Source organism: Acinonyx jubatus, chromosome F2 (assembly GCF_027475565.1).
Source record: "Acinonyx jubatus isolate Ajub_Pintada_27869175 chromosome F2, VMU_Ajub_asm_v1.0, whole genome shotgun sequence".
Lineage (NCBI taxonomy): Eukaryota > Metazoa > Chordata > Mammalia > Carnivora > Felidae > Acinonyx > Acinonyx jubatus.
The window spans coordinates 16269210-16291500 of record NC_069394.1 but is presented as its reverse complement, the minus strand read 5'-3'; the positions used below and the strand labels follow the sequence as shown (position 1 = coordinate 16291500).

At 45.0% G+C, this 22291-nt stretch overlaps 1 protein-coding gene across 4 annotated transcripts in view; it reads left to right on the top strand.

Annotated features, from left to right (window-relative positions):
• Positions 1-22291, top strand: part of FER1L6 (fer-1 like family member 6) — a 155496-nt gene that overhangs the window by 75593 nt on the left and 57612 nt on the right. For all 4 annotated transcript variants that reach the window (XR_008292528.1, XM_027063947.2, XM_053208155.1 and 1 more), the window contains 5 exons: positions 1237-1356; positions 3073-3225; positions 10319-10496; positions 14094-14218; positions 19171-19305. Coding sequence is in view for 3 of the 4 variants with exons in the window: in XM_027063947.2 (XP_026919748.2) it covers positions 1237-1356; positions 3073-3225; positions 10319-10496; positions 14094-14218; positions 19171-19305 (711 nt within the window). In the remaining variant the exon portion in view is untranslated. The remainder of the gene's footprint in view (positions 1-1236; positions 1357-3072; positions 3226-10318; positions 10497-14093; positions 14219-19170; positions 19306-22291) is intronic.

Below are 22291 nucleotides of genomic sequence, written 5' to 3'. Positions count from 1 at the left end.
TATCACCTGATGAATTCCATTCCTTTTTAAAGACCCAGTGTAAATGTCATGGCATCTATAAAACCGAGCTCTGCCTTTCCCTGGTCCCCTGATGTTTTGCACATGTATTGCTTTTAGCTCACCAAACTGTCACGTCTCAGGGAAGGAAGGCTGTGCCTTCCCCTGTCCTAGGCCTTGGCTCCTAGGACAGTACCTGATACAAAGCAAGTATTTAGTCCTCCTGGCCAGCATGTACCTAAGGCTTCCTATGTGCCAGGCCCTGTGCTAGGTGCTGGGAACACAGCGCTGTAAGTACTTGGCACTCGCCCCTGAGGAATTGATTGATTGATTGACTTAGTCATTCTGCAAACATGTATTTAACACCTGCTATGTGTCAGGAACTCTGCCAGACACTGAGAATAAGTAAGAACAAGGTAAGAACAAACCAGAGGAGGTCCCTGCCCTAGTGAAGTTTACATTTTAGGGGAGTAGACGGAAGATAGAAAGGTAAGCAACAACTAAACAAAATGATTACAGGTTATGGTTATGAAGGAAATTTTGTAAGGCCATGGTGATCAGGAAAATGTGGGGGACGGGACGCAGTGGTGACATTGAGGCTGAGGCTTGGGAAGGAACGAGCCGTGCAGAGTCCAGGAGGAACATCTGAACAAGAGGAAAGCCCACGCACACTGGTCTTGAGGTCAGACTGAGCTTGATGTGTTCTGGGCCTTCTTGAAGACCAGTGTGCCTGGGGCCCAGTGTATGAAGCGATACAAGATGAAGCAAAGAGTAGGCAAGGCCCACTCACGCAGGGTCTCAGAAATCACTATAAATGTTTGGGATTTCCTCTGTACATAAACACGGCTGAATGGATGTTCCAAACTCTCAGACGGCTGTGAGGAGCAATGAGGATTAATTCAGCAGGTAGGGCTTTGCCTGGCACAGGGTAAGAACTCAATACGTTTTAGTTACTGGATTTGGGTCCTGGCTAACAGAGCCATGGGACCTTGACAAACCTTTGACTTTTCCAGGCCCTGGCTTCTCATCTATCAAACAAAGGTGAGATGATATTCACTGCCTCCGTATGTCTATGACATTTCTATTAAATGGGCAGTGTGCACACTGGCAGACCCTGAAACAGCCCCATTAATGGCTTGGTGTGGGACTTAACAAGCACCTTCAGGATTCTCCAGCGACAGGACAGTACTTATGTCCAGATATCTAGAAAAACCCACATGGACTCCTGTCTTGTTTCAGGAAACAATGGCCAAGGAAGCCAAGGCAATCATTCAGCAGCAGAAGAAAAAATTATCTCTTGATGAAATGATCCATGAAGCCGAAATCTTTGTGGAAAAAATCCGCTTCCTTGTTGATGAGGTAATCAACTCTAAAGGCAAACTTCCTTTGGGAGATTAGAACAAATATATTCCTAGTGAAGTTTGAATGTTTGATAAGGATAAAAGGTGGAGAGCAATGCTTTCTTCCAAGCCCTGCAGAGCTGAGCAGTCACTATTAGTTTAGGCGTGAGAATGGCGATTTTTAAATTAAGCCAAACATGTACAGCTTTATTGATTTTTTAATGAAGCCTGAGTATTCAGCAGAAATAAAAAGCTTGTTCCTTAATGGAATCAAGAAAAGTCAAAATAAGTATGGGACCTTTGATTAGTTTTCAACTGTAAGTGGACTTTTAAACTCTATCCAGTAAAAGAACAGCTTCTCCTTTAAAGTTAGTTGTAAACAGTATCTTTTGTGACTTCTAGAATGTTCTAAAAAGGTCCACATATTTGCTTCTGTCAGATGCTGGGTTTTTTATGGGAAGGTTTCAAGGAGAGATACAGAACATTACTGCTTCTGCCAATCTCAAAAGTGGTATATCTTGTTGCAAATCCATCATTCCCTGGGGACATAATAAACAGTGAGACAGGAAGTCATTTTAACAGATTCAGGAATTTTAATAAGCACCCAGAAGGTTCAAACCAAGCATCAGGACTTCAGGTCTGTGACTGACCAACCCTCTGGCTAGGGAAACCTCCTTGCTGATGTTTCTGTTTCCGTATAAGGAGAGAAGGGATGCCTCTTGGAGAACAAATTATGCCAGAGGATTATGGGGTTAGAGAGGCAGAGCACCCACTTCGAGCCCAGGAAAATAAAAGCGTACTTTGTGACAATGTACCTCCCTTTTGATTGGGTAGCTATGTTGGCTCAGAAATATGCATTTCAAACACAACATAATGGGCCTCTTGGCAGGGAATTCTGTAATTCCTATCTTGATTAGCTCGATTTTAAAGTAGAATTTAATGTGCAAGTTAGTCGAATTTCTCCTGAATAACAACCTAAAATAGAGCTAAAATACTTGGCAACCATATTTTAGGTCTAAAGTCCCTTGTAGAATTGTTTTTCCTTCCTTAAGAGCAAATAGAGGGGTGCCTAGGTAGCTCAGTCAGTTAAGCATCCGACTTTGGCTCAGATCATGATCTCACGGTCCGTGAGTTTGAGCCCCGCGTCAGGCTCTGTACTGACAGCTCAGAGCCTGGAGCCTGCTTCAGATTCTGTCTCCCTCTCTCTCTGTCCTTTCCCCACTCTCACTGTCTCTCTCTCTCTCTCTCTCTCTCAAAAGTAAATAAACATTAAAAAAAAAAAAGAGCAAATAGAAAGACATTCATGGATTTTTGTTTTTGCTTTTTTTTTTTTTTTGAATATTCTGGAAAGCTACCTGGCTCTTAGGGGGACCAATGTTTGAGGCTAAATCATTACATGATTACAAAAAAAACAACAACAAAGGGGAAGATGTTTGTTCCATAGTTGGAGAAAAGTAGGTCACCAAAGATGCCAAATCATGGGTCCAACTTGCGTATCCTCAAAGCACAATAGCCAAGTTGGACGTACGGGGTTTGTATGTACTTAGAAGTCATGACATAAGGCTTTCTCAAAGAAGCTACACTTAACTTGCTTGACTGCACAGATGTTTAAGTGCCTTGATGGTTTAAGTCACAGAATGTATTTTTCAGACAGGGACTATTTCCGGGAGGAGAATTCCGGAAGGGTACTTGTTAAGCACCAACCCATCAAATCCATTCCCCTCTGTTGCCACAGCCACAGCACACCATCCCCGATGTCTTCATCTGGATGCTCAGCAACAACAAGAAGGTGGCATATGCCCGCATCGCCTCCAAAGACGTGCTCTATTCCCCTGTCGGTGAGCAGATGGGCAAACACTGTGGGAAGATCAAAACTCATTTCCTCAAAGTAAGTCTGCACTATTTTTGACTCAACGATAGGAAATCTCTGCTTTTCCTGAGTCTCTCAGCATTCTTCATGTGTGTCCATGTCCCTGACTTTTCCCCCAAACTTTCAAAGGTCTGAGGACAGACAGCTGAAACACCTTGTCTCCTCTTGATTCAAATTGTGATTTAGTAGACCGTCTTGAGGCTGAGTATTCCCCAGTTTTCCAATTACCATGTCAACAGACATAAAGTTGTTTTTTTTTTTTTTAATGTAGCAGATGTAGCTCAAGGTTGCTTTAATTTTTATTTCTTTGGTCATTAGGAAAACCAACCATTTTTCTATTAGTTTTCTCTCTACCTTTTCTCTTGTGTGATTTGTCCATGGCATCTCTTCACATGAGTTCATCTATGTTTAAAAAAAGAAAATTTTCAAGGAAAATGACAAGAGAAAAGGTTTGTATTTCACAGAACTGGCAGTTCAGGATTCCTGGTGGCTTCCAATTGTGAAATTTCATCTAGGTTTCCTGTACCCTTCATGAAGACCGGGTCACCTGATGCCTCCCCTGAGGCCTCACAAGTGGACAATCATAGGTAGAATCTCTGGATGGATCCTACTGTTTCTTAGTCAAAATTGGAACCTTTCTTGGAGACCCTGGGTATTCTACCTATACTATAAATTTCTATCCCAGAAATAGACTTGAGAAAATATGGAAAAAGAGTGGTCCAGGGGCTTGACACACACCAGTGACTGACAAGAATGTATAATTTGACTGACTAACTCTTCCCAACTTAGAGTAGATTTTCCTGGAAATTGTAGTTCTGATTTCTTGCTACAACATAATTATCTTCCACTGCCTGAGGGGGAGGGTGAGAAGGCTTATTAACCATGCTGTATGAAGAACGGTGAAGAGATAACAGTGTTTAACTGAGAAGAGAAGATTTGATGTCTTGATAGAGATTTTTAGTGTTTGTAGGGCTACCACATGGATGATGAATTGAGTGTGTGTGCGCACGCGTGTGTGTGTGTTTCCAGAGGACATAACCAGGCCACATGATAGCTATTACAGGGAAATGGTTTCCTATATGGAGGTCCATATTTGGTCTTAGTCCCTTTGATATAAATATGGCAATGGGCAGCTAGACTGGGTAGCCTCTAAGTGCCATCCAAATGTTAGAGTCTCCCTTAGATGTGATTATCAAATGTTGCAGACAGAAGAGGCAGCAGGGGATAATGGCTTAATGCTTGGGCTCTGAAATGAGGTGAATCTGGGTTGGAATTTGTACTAGTTTATCAGGGCGGCTGTAACGAAGTACCACTAAGCGCCTTAAACAACAGAAACGTATTATCTCACAGTTCTGAGGGTTGGAAATCTTAGATAAAGGTATTGGCGGAGCCATGCTCCCTCTGAAAACACTGTTCTAACTCCTGGCGGTTCTTGGCTCGTAGGAGCATAACTCCAGTCTCTACACTGTGCTCTCCCTGTGGGTGTCTCTCTTCATGCGATGTCCTTTTTGTAAGAATCACACTCCAGTTTAGGTTCGTGTTAACTGTATCTTCCATGACCCTATTTCCAAATAAGGTCTTATTCTAAGCTACTGGGTGTGAGGACTTCAACGTCTGAAGTTTAGGGGAATACAGTATTTAACCCACTACAGAATTCTGGGGCTAATATTTACGAGCTGCATGACCTTGGGCAAGTTACTTAACATCTCTGTGTCTCCTATTCCTCATCCGTCAAATGGAGGTGATGCTGAGGGTTAAGTGGATAATTGCCCATGAAGAACACAGAGTGAGTATCATCCAGAGTAATCGCTCAGTGTTGGTGTTCAAACAAATGGGCATCCAACATCTAGAGGATGTTTCTGGAATTGTATGCCCCTTCATATCTGGTGAAGTATTTGTGGCTCATCATGTATGTTACTTTCTGTCATGTGGATAACATGACTTTTAAACCGATCCCTGTGAAACTGTAACCGAAAAAAAAAGTTCACTCTAGTTATTTACCGCAAATGTAAGGGCTTCTCTTCAACTTTCTCCATCCAAGGGATTCTGGGGCCACGAGAAACATTTGTCCTAAAAAAAGCAAATTGTTTCAGAAAATGCTAGAAAATCAGTGTAAAGTTATTTCCTCCCAAATATTTTGACGTATGCCGGATTTATTTAAAATTAGAACAAAGAACAACTGTCAAATAAAACCAGAGGATGGACATAACTGAGAGTTCAGAACCTTCACCCTGTGGCCCTGGCTGACGTCTTTGTCTGTTATTTTCTTTCTGCCTTTGGGATTACTTTGGGGGATAGCTTTTTAAATGTCGTTGAATTCACTTGCACTGACTTGATGAAACATCTTGATAAGATGATTCAGCAAAACTGTTTCCATTCCTGATTTGATTGTCACCGTTGCTATTCATTCCCTTTCTCCACCTCTCTTTATGCCCTTTTCTCTTCACCCAAATGGTAAATCTGAAGAAAGAAAGAGCAGCATCAGGGAGGCAAAGTGTTTACCTTCCTGCCACTCACTCTGGTTTCTTAGCTGAGAATTAAACGTGCAGAAAGACAGAGCATAGAATGCAAACATCCAAAATCTCTAGGCCAGAGTTTCCCCAGAGTTTATGCTGTGGAACAGCCCTCAGCTCCGTGAACTTCCATGTTCAAACCCATTTGGGGGGTTGCAGGTGCACCCTCTCGTGGGGTCTCACGGTGCCCATTAGCTGGTAGAAGGCTTCCAGAAGTTCTGCAGTCAGGAAACATCTTTATCTTTTACAGCTCACACTTGCCAACCTTATTCATCTAGAAAAGTTATTTACAAATGTTGGGAAACTACTTTTACTAGGGGTCCAGTTCAGAGAATGTTAATCTAGAGGAAACTAAAATGCGTTATCTTAAGTCACATGGCCAAATAAATAGTAAATAGTAATAGTAAATCATAGTTCCTGGTTCCGTGATCTTTCTCTTTGAAAAAAATTTTTTTTAAATGTTTATTCATTTCTGAGAGACAGAGACAGAGACAGAGCACGAGCAGCGGAGGGGCAGAGAGAGAGAGAGAGGGAAACACAGAATCTGAAGCAGGCTCCAGGCTCTGAACTGTCAGCACGGAGCCTGACACGGGGCTCGAACCCACCACAAGATCATGACATGAGTGAAAGTCAGAGGCTTAACTGAGCCACCCAGGCGCCCTATCTTTTTTTTTTTTTCTAACTTAAATATATTCATAATGCTATAGTGGACAGGGTGGAGTCACTGGAACAAAATTTGCTAAGCTCAGCTCAATCCACCATCCAAAAGAGCAGAGCTCTCCACTTCGGTCTCATCCGCACCTTACCCGTAGTGGCCATCGGGTGGAAAAGCACATCCGTGTCCAAAAGCAAACTCCCTGTGGGAGGAGCTGGGTGTGCTCAGAGTCCAACAAGAGGGTGACGTTCCACTTTCCTTTTCTCTTTGCCTGGAATCATGGCTCCATGTGAGTCCTGCCAGCTGGACTCCAGAGAGCCCCTCCTTGGTCTTGCCTCCACCTTTATCCTGTCTCTCCTGAGTCCAGTCACTTCTCAGGACTCCCGCTTTCAATCCACCTTTCCCTAGGATGCAGCACCAAGTGATGACTGGGTCCTGCCACACACAAACGTCAACAAAGCAAGCAAACCCTCTCTTTCTGATACTGGTTGACCAACTTCAGCACAATGTGTGTGAATTCCCATCTCTTGCTCCATTTTCTGACTTGCCAAGACTTCCCCTGTTTTTAAAAGCCAGCCAGCATTCACCAGGACCTCTGGAGGAGGTGGGTGGGGCTTGGGAGGGGCTAAGACTGTAGCATTCTGTCTCATGCAGTTTGTATACATTGGTGATCATAGTTTTTCAACGCACGTTTGCTTTCTTTAATTATTTTGTTTCCTCTCCCCGCCCCACCCCCCCACCACCTTACCATGCTATTCTCAAAAGGAAAGACACTGCAGTGGTTGGTCAGGCTTTAAGCACACAAGAGAGAAAAGCCAACTGGGGAAGTGAGGGAGCCAGGGGAAGACACCCCAGGCTAAACATGCACATGCAGTTGAACAGGAGATACTCTTTCTGAAAGCACTTAGGAGCATGCTCAGTCATGTTACGGAGGTTCCAGCTGGGATTCCCACGTGAGATATCCTGCAACGTCTTGCAAGCAATTTCAGTTCGTGTATTTTTTAAACGACGGGTGAACTGCAAACTCTAGGAGTCCATTAGTGGTCCTTACGTAACATTTCCCAAGATGTTAACTGAGTTATTGGTCCTAATCGCGAATTCACACACCCCTGTTGTTTTCACAGCAGCAGGAATGAATGATGCTTTTGCTGTTGTTTTACTTTAAGAGTAAACAAAGGATATCAGACCTGCTTGGGGCCACGCAGATAGGAAGTTAAGTCTTGTTCAAGTACTTACCACTGTGGTCATTGACCAGCAGGATCAGCACCATCGGGGAGAGATGCAGAATCACAAGACCTACTGAATCAGAATTTACATTTTAGCCAGATGCCCAGGCAGTTCACGCAGATAGACCAGTGTGTGAGGAGCCCTGGCTAAGAGTACGGGCTCTGGAGCCGGGTAGAGCAGGGTTGAGTCTTGGGTCATTCTAGCCTCGCTCTGTGATGGTAGACACTCATCTTAACCTCTCTGAACCTCCATTTCTACATCTTCAAAGTACACATAATAAAGATATTTACTCTTCATTCACCATGAAGATGAATGATAACCTGTGGCTTGTTAACAGTATGTAAGTACTAAGACACGGTGTGTGCAGGGAGAAACATGAGAGAGACCTAGGACTGTGTAAGCGCTCAACATGCGTGAAGCAGGATTGTTATTAGGAAAATAAATTAATGAGCTGACAAATATTTATTGAGTACTTCATGAATGCCAAGCAGTCTTTTGGGGACGTCACTGCGAACTGACAGATAAAAATCCCTGCCTTTGTGAATCAATATCCTAGTGATATCTACAAATGGCAAAGGGATTACTTTTTATTACAATAGAATAACCATAGGCTCTCATAAATATTTGTTTTATTGAACAAATGCTCAATGCATTTTAGCTATTATTATTGTTATGGTTATTACAGAAGTGATGAGTTGAGGATTATTTCTTATAATTTTTAAAATTATGAGTTGCAGAGTGGTTATCTTTACCAACAACAAAATGACCTTTTTTTTTTTAAGCTGAGAAAATAATGGCATCCCACTCCCTAAAGAATAAAATCTGAACTCATCCACCTAATGAGCAGGATTCCTCATCCTCATCTGTGTCATTCTTTGCCCCAGCTCTTTCTTTTCTAAAAACTTTTAGCAAATCCCTTCCTGGCACGGAGTGAGCACTCACTAAACATTAGCCTGTATCACCACTGTTAGTTCCCACCCCTGTGTCTTTGTTCATGCCTTCCCTCTTCCTGGGATGCTTTCTCTACTGGTCCAGCTCCTGAAGTACCCACTAAAGCCCAGTAAAATGTTTGACTCCTAAAGAAAAATAGAAACACCTGCTCCTACTTTTCTGTTCCCTTCGTTTCTCTCTTACCCTTGACCTTGCATTTGAATAAAGGAATGCAAGTCGGTTTCCTTGTGAGCCAATGAAGGGAGGCCCGGGGTGGGGGGGTGTCTTGATCATTCTGATGCCTTCCTGACCCTACTGCTTTAGTGAGGCCTAATGGCCCTTCAGGTAGTTGCTGAATTGAGTTGCTGAAAATCCATTTAAGGGACCTGCAGAGCGAGAGAGAAAGGTAAACAGCCATGCTCAATTTTGGATTCAGATGCTCTCCATGGGTGCCTTGGAAATTGTCAGAGCACGCTGTGGCCTCTCATGTAGGATTTTGTGATTCCTTCTGGAAAAAAAGTGGTGCCGAAGAAAGTGGACAATATCGATAGGAAATCCTAAGAAACGCTAAGTGACACTTGGAAGAGTCAACAAAATCTGAGAGGTAGCTACTCTAAGAATGAAGATCTAGGCAGCAGTTCTGAACACAGCCAAGTCTGGGGTTTGGAACCCCTTCAGTGGGGAAGGAACCCCCTAATCCTGGTGACTGAGGAATAAAGAAGCCACGCTACGCTGAGTTGTATCCTCCACATCTTGAGAACACATTCACCCACACACATTCATCTCTATGTGCACAGACTCAAACCGCCTACACGAATACACACGTGAACACACAGATGCAAACAAACATAAACATAAATCCAGATCTGAGTACAGTCAAAGGGGAGCGTACAGGGTGGAAAAGGAATTTGAAACCACGCTGCATGAGGGGGGGGATGAAGGGACTAGAGATGGTTAGCCAGGAAGAAGGATATGGTAGGGCGGGTAGGTCCCTTCAAGCACATGGGGGCCTGGCCTGTGGAAGAAGCAGCACATGAGTCCCTCTGAACGAAGCAAAGACGTAGATGTTGTGGTTGGGATTCGAGGTGCTTGGAAGTTCTGGGAAGGGATATTTCTTTCTTTTTTTGGTGGGGGGGAAGGATATTTCAGTTCAGTGTGGGAAGAGGCAAGCTTTGGGGGTAGAGTCTGGCATCTAGATATGGAATTATCTCCTCTGGGTTTTGGTCCTGGTTCTGTCACTTGGAAGCTGAGTGTTCTAAGGGAACTTCTTTAACCTCTCTGAGCCCGAGTTTCCTCATATATACAAACAGGGGCAATAATCATACCTTCCTGGTAGATTTAAATGATCCAAGGCTCAGAAGTGCCTGTTTTAGCTTCAGGCCCACTAGACCTGGATCCTCCTCTGAGACTGTGCATGGTGGCAACTGGGGTAATCAGTCTCATTTTGATACAAGATTACGGGGTGCCTGGGTGGCTCAGTCGGTTAAGCGTCTAACTTCAACTCAGGTCATGATCTCGCAATTTGTGAGTTCGAGCCCCGCATCCAACTGTCTGCTGTCATTGTAGAGTCTGCTTGGGATCCTCTGTCCCCTTCTCTCTGCCCTCCCCAGCTGTGCCCTCTCTTTTTTCACAATAAATAAACATTGAAAGAAAAAAAAAAAGATTATGTCCTGAGAACTGCTCTCTGAATACCTGCCCTGGGTGTGTCCCCAGATCCATAGGACCTCTTTTCTCAAAGAGTGAGCCTCCTCCTAACAAAGTGGTCTTCCTCATAACCTTTCCCCAGCTTCCTGGAAAACGGCCGGCTGGTTGGTCAGTGCAAGCGAAGGTCGACCTGTACCTGTGGCTGGGCTCCACCAGACATTCCGGTGCCATTTTGGACAACTTGCCAGCAGGCTATGAAGCAGAGATGTCCTCCAAAGTGGCTGGCACCCATCAACCCCCGGCCAGCCTGCTCTACCCAGGTATAATGCCCACCTGACAAAGAGGGTCAGTAGGTGTCTCCAGTGGGCTTCTGAGAAAACAATGAGAAGGACGGCATGCATGGGCTGTTTGCACATTATTTTAGGATCAACTCATTTCCCTCTTAAAATATAGTTTCTAAATTTTCTTCCTTACCTTCCAATTGTCCCATCTCAAAAGAATAAAGTGAAATCGTTAAATACATCTGGAGTAAAAGTTATAGTTTTCTGCTAATGGAGGGCATTGCAATTTGAGTTTCTTGGTAGGCAGATCATGTGGACTGAGTTTGCATTTGAAGCAGAAGATGCCTTTTAAAACACATCAGTAAGTTCTTAGGCTGATATGACCTGTGCAATTCCTTTTACATGGCACTAGGGTTTTGACCTGTAAACAGCGGGCATTTGCATTTGCCAGTAATGACCCAATGGGAACTGGTATCACTGGGGTCCCTTGTGTTTCTTCAGCTTGGTTCCTGATGTGGTCACTTTGAGAAATTCAGCGTGCTTTATATAATCCTTTCTTCTATGCAGATAGTTTCTATGAATGTCATTATGTTTACATTTTCATATCATTTTGGATTTTGTTATAAGTATTAATGTCTTACAGTAGCAATTTGCTTTCTCTTTCCAAATTGCTTCAATTTACAGGATCTTTGCTGCTGAATTCAGACAGAATAGATGACAGTTTTGCCTTAACTTCAACTGAAGTTAAGTTTTGAACTGAGCCATTGTTGGAAGCACTGGAGAATTGTCCACAAATCCAGGCTTTCTTTGTTACCCAAGACTCGTTTGATGTCGGTTGACCTTAACTGCCAATGGAATCCAAGTGGTTCTGTAGTTAGAAGGCTCTGGAGATATTTATCCAGAGGTTCAGCTCATGATTTCTGTGCCCGGTGTCAATGTATAAGAATAAGGAAAGCTCAGCCCTATTTGGAAAATGCATGGCCCATACAATGTACCAAGGATTGTTCCATCTACTTTATGAATTATATTGAATTTACTTGTCACATAAACCCTGGGCAGTTTCTTCATTTTACAGAGGGAGAAAGGATGTATCAGAAATGCTTGGAATTGTCCAAGATCACACAGCTAGTAAATGACGAAGTCAACTTCTCCAAACTCTGCTTTATTTCCATTGTTTTCCATCCTGTCTTTAAAGAGGTCTCATCTTGGGGCATCTGGGTGGCTTAGCTGGTTAAGCATCTGACTTCAGCTCAGATCATGATCTCGCAGTTCACGAGTTCAAGCCCCATGTTGGGCTCTGTGCTGACAGCTCAGAGCCTGGAGCCTGCTTTGGATTCTGTGTCTTCCTCTCTGCCCCTCCCCACCTCTCTCTCTCTCTCTCTCTCTCTCTCTCTCTCTCTCAAAAATTAATAAACCTTTAAAAAATAAAAAAAAGAGGTTTTATCTTTGGGTGAAAGACACTCATATCAAATTACCTTCTTATTTCTATAGATTCTATCTCTGGAGATCGAAGGTACCCAGACATATTGCTGTCCCAGCTGCTAACAATTCAGAGGAGAAGAAAGACTTTTTCAAGAGCTTTCTGATCCTCTGCAGTGTGTTATTTTCATGGAGTGACCTAATAAACTTTCTCTGCTGTGCACTGACATTGATGGCTTTGGCTGCCTTCCAAACCCACTGGAGAATTTTGTTTCTTCACTCACTTGGTGCTTCAGAAAATATCCATCCAGCCAATAATTAGCTTGTACCTACATATGGCAGGCATGGTGGGAAAATTAGTGGGGGATGTAGAGATGAGAGAGGGGTCATCTGGCCCTCGAGTGGGGGCAATCAGACACATCTCTACCAACCACAAGTAGAAAATGAACTACCACACAAAAGACGGATCACCAAATTGTGAGAGCGAAGAGGAAACTGACTTTATCAGTCTAAGGGACAGAGCTGATAAGAGGTTTCAGAAAAACAAAAACCTTGACCAAATAAATGGTTCCCCCTAGCGTTGTGCAGCATACTGCCTACGTGGCTGCAGCTGGGGGCTCTGAGGGACACCCAGGAGGCCCCAGCTGCCACCATCACAGGTCACATTACAATGAACAATAGTAACAACCACACCAGCATCTTTATGCAGTTTTAAAGTTCTTCCCATGTGTCAGGCACCTAGTCCTTTGATCTCCTACATTAACCCTCTGAAGAACTATTATTACCCCCATTTTATAGGTGGGAAACAAAGGCACAGAGAGGGTTAGTAACTTCGTGTGAGTCCATGTACAGACCTGTGTGACATAAGCCTAGGAGTGGCATGGGAGGGAAGAAGAGGGGGCATCTGCACCCTTAATTTAACAAAGTAATGCTAGTCAAACTGGTATGGAAGAGTTCCTGCATCCCAGTCCCCACATCAATGCAAAACACTGATATCCTGAACACAGTATAGTATTGCCTTTGGGGGAGACAGGGAACAGGAGTGGGTAAGGGGGTAAAAAGGAGCAAGTGAATATAAAAAACAAGAGGGGCTTTACAAAGCCCCATGAACCCAGGAATATGACAGGTCCACTCTTACTTGGGACGCCCCCACTGAACCCTTATCTGCCCTCATCTGCAGCCCCCTCTCTGCTCCCATCCTGTCATCAGATGTGCTCACTCCTGCCTTTAATTAACCTCCGTGCCCTCTGCCTGTATCTCTCACAGGACGCTAGTTCCTGGCCTCCTGTCACTGGGAGGTAGATGTTGGTCTTATATTCTGCCCTCTTCCTGGAGCTCCCCGAGGGCAGAGGGCAAGGGCTGTCTTAGCCACTTCACAATCCTTAGACCAGACTGTACCTGGTACACAGTAGGCGCTCAAGATGACATTGGCTGGCTGAATGGAAGAATGGATGAGTGGTTGACTCAAGAGTTTATGGAAGCACAAGCTATTAGTGGAGCAGCCCCTTTCTTACACACACGTGCACATGCGGGCCAGTGGAAGCAGGAGAATTACTAAAACACAAAACGTGGTCTTTTAGAGGGGCGCCCGGGTGGCTCACTTGGTTAAGCGTCCAACTTTGGCTCAAGTCATGAACTCACCATCCGTGAGTTCGAACCCTGCGTTGGGCTCTGTGCTGACAGCTCAGAGCCTGGAACCTGCTTTGGATTCTGTGTGTGTGTGTGTGTGTGTGTGTGTGTCTTTCTGCCCCTTCCCTGCTTGCACTCTGTCTCTCTCTCAAAAATAAATAATAAACATAAGAAAAAAATGTGGTCTTTTAGAAAGAGAAGGTGAATTCGGAATCTGACAGAAATGAAATCCAGGCTCTGGCATTTGATAGCTCTGCAAACCTGGAAAACGTGTGTAGAGTATTTTGTGAGCCATTTCCCTTATACATGTACGGGGATTATTATGATGATTATCTATGTAATCACAGGGCTCTTATGAAGATCAAAACCCATGATGTGGTGAGGGGGCCAAGGAGAATGCCTGGCTCCGAAGTTCCCCGTAGATACCCCCTCTCCCCCTTTCTTCACTGCTTCTGTTTCAGTCTAGAGGCGGGTGGTGCTCCCAGTCTTGGCCTCTGGACACACAGACGCGCACGGCGCACAGACACCTGTTCGTACTCGCTGTTGGGGAGCGCCCACTGATGCCTGCCCGTTTCCATTTGTCCACAGCCCGGCATGTCTTTCAGCTGAGAGCGCACATGTATCAAGCCCGGGGCCTCATCGCAGCGGACAGCAGTGGACTCTCGGACCCCTTCGCCAAGGTCACATTCCTTTCCCACTGCCAGACCACAAAGGTAACCAGGGAAGCCCGCCTGCCTTCTCATGGCCCACAGCTGATCCGCAGCAGAGCCCAGCAAAGAAAACAGGAGGGGCATGTTGCAAATACCTGTGTCTCTGGGTATGTTGATTTCAGACGCCAAAGCACACGTGCAAGGAAGGATTGCCGTGCAGAAGGTCTCTTGTTCCAGTGTGACCCATTGTCCTGCAGCCGAGATAGCACACACCCGTAGTGAAGGAAGGGGGCTGGGGAAGAGGGATGAGGAGGAGAAGGGCACATCTAGCCCACCTGCCCAAGTGCTGGGCACAAGGCCAAGTTCAGTGGGGGAACAAACACGTGAGAAAACAGCACACAGACATGGCTGCATGAGGCTTATGAACCAACGTTTATTGAGGGTTCTTGGTGGGGAGGAGCGTTTTCCAGTTTTGTAGTCAGGAATCCCTAGACTTTGCACTGTTTTCTTTCTACTCACCAGCTGGGGGATTTGGGACACTTTCAAATTGTGCAATGTGGTGTCTCCCTCTGGAAAACACTACTTCCTAATGGATGGTGTGAGAATTAAAGGAAGTGGGTCTACACTGCTTTGCTCTGGGCTCTCTCCCTTTCCTATACACTGAGTGCTGAAAAGTGAAAGTGTTCCTAATCAGTGGACATCCAATTGGACGCTTTTCCCATTAGATCGTATTCTCCAAGGACTGACTCTGTTCTTTGAGGATTCCGTGTTCTGAGAGAGGAGAGTTCACAAAGGATTTGCTCATCTCTGGGAGTTAAGACAAACACAAGGGCCCAAAGAGACCTGAGGTTATGTTCTAGGTCATCTACTCTCTGGCCACATTTACTCACTAAACCTCCATCTGTCGTCTTAAAATATGACTGTTGTCAAGAAGCCCAAAGTTAAGTGTATAAAGTGATTGATGAATGGAGGCCGTTATACTGGCTAATGTTACACGGGCTGACATTTCTCTCCAAAGTGAGGCCTGTAACCTGGGAGATTGCATTTGATTTGTGACCTGCAGACTGAGATCATCTTGTCCATTTCTCCATCAGCTGCGGAGTTTTTGCTCTGTGACAGGTCCTTGCTGGGCTCGGGGGCTGCACCATGAAATATGCCATAACGTGGGGCCATAGAAAGACTTCCAAGAGCCACGGGAGAGGGATTAGTTCTGTGGGGGTGGGAATCGAGAGAGACCCCAGAAGGAAGGTGACCCCATCCTCACTTAGTGAAGGAGCATGAGAACACATGAAACATGAGGGCTCCAGACTACTTTCTCTTCTTTGTGTTTTGAGGGGTAGTGCATAGCTCAGTGATGACAGTATAGACTCTGGAGCCACATTGTTTGGGTTCAGGTCTAAGCTCTTTCATTTGCTTGTTGTGTGACCTTAAGCAAAGCTCTCACGATGATGACATTGTATCTATTTCCCAGAGGGTAAACCATCCAGGACAATGCCTTGCTTGTAATCTTTATGTGACTCCTTGTTATTGTCACTGAGGCTTCCCACCAGAAGCAAGGAGGATTCTCAAAGGGTGGACCCCTGGGACCTTCCTCCATCTGCCACAAAACTGTGGGGTTCCAGGCCCTGGTGATCTCGGGGCTCTGGATGGGGAGGGGGTTTGAGTGAGCTCATTGGGCTGCTATGTAATTATCTTCCTATTTTGCCTCTCTATACAGTAGCTTTATTTGATTCAGACTTATATCTCAAAGGAACAAATGGCATTTATCAAATGATCGTGTGAAAGGGAAAACAGCTTCTGTTGAGGCCTGGACTTTGCCTCTATAATTTTGAACCAAGTACCTAATTTTTGTCAGTAATAATAGCTGCCATTTATCAAGAGCTCCCTACATGCCAGGCATAATGCCAAGCATCTTATATGCATAGTTTGCTACATCTCATGGCAGCCTAAAGGTGGATGTTATTAGTGTCCCCATTCTGCAGGTGAGAAGGGAAGGCTTAGGGACTATATAGGTGGAAGGTGGTAAAGCCAAGATAGAAACCCACGTTGGTCCAGTTCCAAAGCCACTTTGCTTTCCATTTGGGTAAGTAAGGGCTCTGGATTCCCTCTGCTGTTTCAGTGCCGTGCTGCCACGGAGCCTGTGTGTGACATGCCCTGCTCTCGCACCCTTCATGATGGAGAAAGCTGACCCTGTGGTCCTAGCTGAGCTCCACCGTTCACCCTGTAGCCCGTGCCTGAACTGACCACACAGAGCTCAGGGGGAGCAGTCTCGGCAGGCCTGGTCCCACAACCAGTCCTCTCTAAAATGATGTAACGATCTGAAATATTTCAGAAGGGACACCCAGTTATTCCAGAGGTCACTGAGGATGTGGGATTTAGAAATCTCATGGCGACCAAAGTATAAAGGGAAAGGGAGACAGCTCCCCAAAGAGAAAGGCTTCGGAGCCAGAAGGGGAGAGGGACTAAGTGGCTTGAGAGGAGCCTCAGAGGACAGGAGAGGACATGGCAGAGGGTGGGGAGTGTGGAGCCTGAGATTTCAAGGGATCAGAGTCCTGAGGACACAGACAGTCTCTTGTTAGACATGAGTACCCAGTGCACCAAGACCGGCATGTGGCAGGTGTTCAGTAACTGCTTACTCATTCATAAATACTGTGGTGGGGTCGAGTTGGGTGGGGAACAAGCACTTAGTGAGCACCTACTGTGTGCCAGGCATTTAATACACTTTACCTCAGACAGTGGTCATAACAACTCTACAAGGTAGGCGCTAACCATTTACATGAGGGAAACTATGGTTCACAGGGGGGAAAATGGCCTGCCCAGTTGGACAGAGGCAGGTGATGAAACTAGGGTTCCATTCCAAAGGTATCTGATTCTAGAGCCATGCTACATCTGTAGTTTCTCACTCTTTCTTCAAAGTGTTAGCCAATTGCTACCAAAGTCTCCCAAACGTCATCAAATATGGTCACAATGCAGAGCTCCTTAAGGAAGATCTGAAGAGGTAGAGCTTAGTCATGGGCACCTTGACAGAGAAGTGGGACAATGTACTTTTGTTTGGGTGAGCTTTTGGGGGACCTTTGGAAGGTGGCCACATTGTCCTTGTACTCACGGGAACAACTCTGAGGATAGGCCAATATCCATGCATTTATTCATGCGAAGAGCTCTTGAGCACCTGTTATACACAGGATGCCATATTGGTGCCCAGTACTGTGCCTAGCACATTGTATGTTGAATGTATTAATAGATGCATGTTGAATGAATGAATGCTGGCCTCTGTAATCTTATCAGGTGGTATTTATAGCCCCAAGTGCCAAGGAAGCCGTCAAAATATTTCTGCAGGAAAGATGCTGTGAGGATCATAAATTGCTTTGGTATTACATTTTTGTATGTGTACTGTGAAAGAGTTTGCATTTCTATTTTTAAAAGCAACATAAAAACCCAGGTTTCTTTGTGATGTCAGATAGCCATACAGGATAACCTTGCATTGCAACTATGTAATTCCTGTTCATAGGTTAGACGAAGCCGTTTTTCTCCTGTCCAAAAAGTTAAGGTTTTCTCTGAGATGTTATGTCAAAAACATCACTGTGTCTGAGGCATAGACGCAAAAAGCGAGCGAGGAAGGAAATTGTGGAATGCATATTTTTATGACTCACATAAAGAAGACGAATAAACAATTCTCTCCTGACCACAGTGCCAATGGTTTAATGTCTTGGCTAGAGATGACTCCTGATGTAAAAGTCTGAGATGACAGATTTATTCTTCGGAGTCCAGGAAGTTAGCTGGGGCTAGATCTCTCTCTCTCTGGCCCGCCTGGCATGCGCAGTGAGAAGTAAGGGTGTAGTTCAGAGGGAGTGTGGAAATTCCCCAGGACCCAGCAGCCATTGTGCTGTGTTCACCTGTGAAATGACCCGCTTGTCTGCACATCCTGGGAAAGGGAGAAATGTTCCAAGACTAGCCTCACACATTAACAGCCTAGTTTCTGCCCAGATGCAGAATCTACCCATACTGCAGACAGCCCTGGTCTTCGGCTCTGTGAAACTGGCAGGTGTACAAGTATCCACGTAACTGGAGTAGAGGATACAAGACCAATGACACCCCTCTGAGGGTAGCAGTTGAATGGCCTGGCATGGGGGGCTGTGAACCACTTTTGGGTGAGGCACTCACAGTTCCCAACCAATAATGCAGACTGTTGTCCTCTGTCCTTTGGTATCTCCATCCGTATGATGGACACAGCCAATTACCAATGTCACAGTTTGCCATCTTAGAAAAAAAGATGTCATGCAAAATGGTGAAGGTTATTTTGAAGACACTGGTTCGTTCAATGCAAATGTCCACAAAACAGTACAATTCCAGGCAAGGAATATTAGAGTTAACCCCCACTTTGAGTATTTGATGACAAAATTTTATTTGCTCGTAAGTGAAGAATCACTAGATCTCCTTCATCCTCAATTTGCCCTCCCATAAAACAGAGATAATATTAGCATCTACTTGGTGAGGGTGGATGAGGCTAGCAGCCTGGGCTTTGGTACCAGATGAGTCGGGTCGAATCCCAGTTCTGCCACTTCCTGGCTCCAGACAAGTGAGCCTTGGTTTCCTGATGTGTAAAATGTGAGTAGGTAACTGTATCCACCTCCCAGGACAGTTGTGAAGTTTGAACGGGGCTGTGCATGTTAAGTGCAACAGTTGGTACCCAGTACTCAACACAGGGGAGCTGGTGTCGCCAGCACAGCGCTACTGGGAGGATTGAGTTGAAGTTATGTATGCAAATAAGGTGTTAATCATTGCAGGGGCTGTACTCATGAACTTCTGTAAGCTCTCTGGGGCAGGGAATCTGCATCCCCTAGCATCTAGTACCCAGTGGTAGTACGTCGGTTTGTGTCATCACTTGGATGTTAAAGGACTGAGCGAGGATGACAAGGTTCTCTTTGCCCTCCACAAGTAACTGTTGAAGGAATGCACCTCGCCCCCTACAACCCTATCGAGTGAGCTTCTGCTTTTCTTTCGGCCCCACCTACCAGGTCATTTCCCAAACCCTCTCCCCAACCTGGAACCAGATGCTGCTGTTCAATGACTTGGTGCTGCACGGAGACCAGAAGGAGCTGGCGGAGTCCCCGCCTTTGGTGGTGGTGGAGCTGTATGACAGCGACGCGGTGGTGAGTGTCCCGGGCAGTGCTGACTGGGCACTTTATCTAACCAGCCTGCGACTGCTCAGGACTCTAGAGGTGCCCGGAGGCCAGTCTGGGAAAATGATGATTTATAGAACCAGGAATGTTGGTGACGATCATTTGCTGTGCTAAAGGGATTTTCACTCAGGTTTCCCATTAGTTTGCAAGTAGAATAGGATCCGGGTCACAAAACTTTAGTGGACACATGCTTCTTCAGGAATAAGATACTTGTATAGAGTCACCTGCACGTGTACCCAGCCCCCAGGTGTCCTATTGCTACTCAATAGAAACGCTGAGTAAAAATGTCCAGGCATCTTGAAAACCAGAGGTGCTTACTGACCTTGCTTGGCTGGGGGGACCTGGGTGGGTATTGTCACCAAGTCAGCCTTTGTAGCTGGGTCATCTTTCTCTTGGTTTTGCTTCCAAGCCCTGCAACAACACATTCATCCCTATCCCATTTCCGTTACGATGTTAACCAGACTTCTTCCTCTCCAAAGATGTCTGTGTTCTCCACTGAGTAGATTCAAAAGCTTACTGGAGGATTTTTTTTTAATTACTATGACAAAACTTCTTTTTTATTTTATCATTTTTTCTTCTTTTTTAAATTAAAAAGTCTAAAGGCAAAGGCTTATTTATTTTCTTTGATGTCTTTACCTCCTTGGGAAGTTGCAGAAGCACAATATATTAAGTACAACAGTCGTTCCAAGAAGCCTTCCTAAAGCCCCCTCACGTCCTCAAGCATGCTGGCAGCTCTGACCTTGATTCAAGGTCAGAACAGATTAGGATGGGAGAATTATAGAAGGTGAGCAGGGATTTCGGAGAGCACAAACCCCGTCTTGCTTCCTGGAGAAGGAAACAGAGACCCAGGAAGGTCAAAGGCCTTGTTCAAAGTCACAGGTAGCTGGAGGTAGAGTCAGAACTTGAACCTAGCCTTCTGTGTCCAAACTTTGTTGCATATGTGGGAGTATCTGTAGCTGTATCCCTTCAGACACACATATTCTGCTTTTCCAGAATCACTCTCTCTGTACCCTGTTCCTCCAGCTATAAATTGGAGCTGTCAATTGTATATATTTAGGGAATATGAGTTCCACTGTTGTGCATATTGTATAAATTTTCTGTGGAGATAGTCACAAGATAAACACCTTTTAAATTTTGTTGCTAACGACATGGTTCCATTCCTAACTACTTTTTATTTGAAAACCAGGAACAATAATCAAGCATCTTTGCAAACTCTTAAACCAACCCGTGTGGCTACATGGATTTCCCTTTGCTTTTCAGACCTCTTCCAGAGCCCCGTTCTACAATTACCTTCCTGAGCCCCACCCAAGCCAGTCCCTTCGTAGAAACACAAGCCTACATTCTCACATTGAAATGAAAAGGAAAAGTAGGAGACAAAAAAGATATGAAAACTTTGCCTCTTCTTCCTGGAGAGATACATGTAGGTGCCCAGAAGGTTCTGTTTACACCTGCAGCTACGCCGAGCCCCCAGCCCTATGGTGATGATCAGATGATTACATTCTGACTCTGCCAGAATGTGGCTCCAATCTAGAGCTTTCTCTCACTCTCCAGTGGCTTGTGCCCTCATTAGGGCCTGCTGCCTCTCTAAGCAATGCGTTTATATTTGGCAAATTAGTTACTTGGGTTTAGCTTTGCTCCTTTGTTTCCAGGGCAGTTGTACTTAATTATTCCCAGCTAGGATCATGACAAAACAGTTCGACAACAGACCGCTTGTGTCTTGACCTGTGTCATGCCATAGCTCCACCATACGAGGGACAGTTCTGACCCCACCTGTGGATACCAGCAGGCAGCTTTGTTTGTTTTAAAGTCAAAAATAATCACAAAATCATCAAGTAATCATTAGTTTAAACTAAACACCATTTCCGTCTCAGCCAAGGCTCTCTCTACAGCCGGGAATGCAGGTGCTGGTTTATGAGTCCAAAGGCAGTGGAGCCGGGCAGCTGCTAAACCCAGCCTCAGCCAGAAGAGAATGTGGGCGCTGGCCTTGTACTTTGGAAGTCATTAATCCGACAGCTTTCACTCAATAAATAGGTAACGAGTGCCTGCCCTGTGCTGGGGGTCACAGCAGTATGTAAAACGGGCAATGCCGCACATGGAGTTTACATTCCAGCCATTCCTGAGATAAATGGGGAAGCAGCCCCAACCTCCAGCCCCATGCTGCTCCTGGGGGAAGCCAGCCCCAGGTTCTTGGGAGCAGGTATGGGAAGAGACAGGAGATGGTGCTATCTCATAGTGTTTTTTTGTTTTGTTTTGTTTTTTGTGTTTTTTTTTGGTGCTCGTAGTTCTTAAAGAAACTTGCGGTCCGTATATATACATACATACAAAACTATCTTAGTGGCCTCTTTTATTACCAAGAAAAATAGAGCAGAACTGCTCTATCACCTGAATATACTGACCTTCATCATCATCATCATCATCATCATGGCCATAGTCATCATATTACCATGTATTGAGCGCTCGATGTATACCAGTCACTGTGCAAAGCACCTACATCATTAAGTCAAACCTCATGGCCCCATTAACAAGTAGTATTTTTAATTCCTTTTAAGGCATGAGGCTCAAAAAAGTTGACTAAATGGCCCAAGGCCATAGAGCTGGAAAGTAGCAGATTTGGGAACACAGACTCAGGTGTGCCTGGACTTCAAAGCTCACGTTCCTGACCACGATGGTGTCCTGCCCTGGAGAGCTTTGGGAATGCTTGCTGCCACCTTATTTCTTCTTTTCCCTTTCAAGTCTACCCTAGATGATCATTTTAACTTTCTTCCACTGAGCTCTATATGCTGAGAAGAGAGAACCCGTAACAGCCTTGGGCCCAGAAGTTTTCCCTGGGAGCCCACATGGAATTTCCTGACCCCCAAGCCTTGGTAAGGGGTAAGAGGCATTTGGCAGAAGAAGAGAGTGAGTTAGTAGCAAGAGGGAGACACTGAGGCTAACGGTTTTATCAAGATTATTTTTT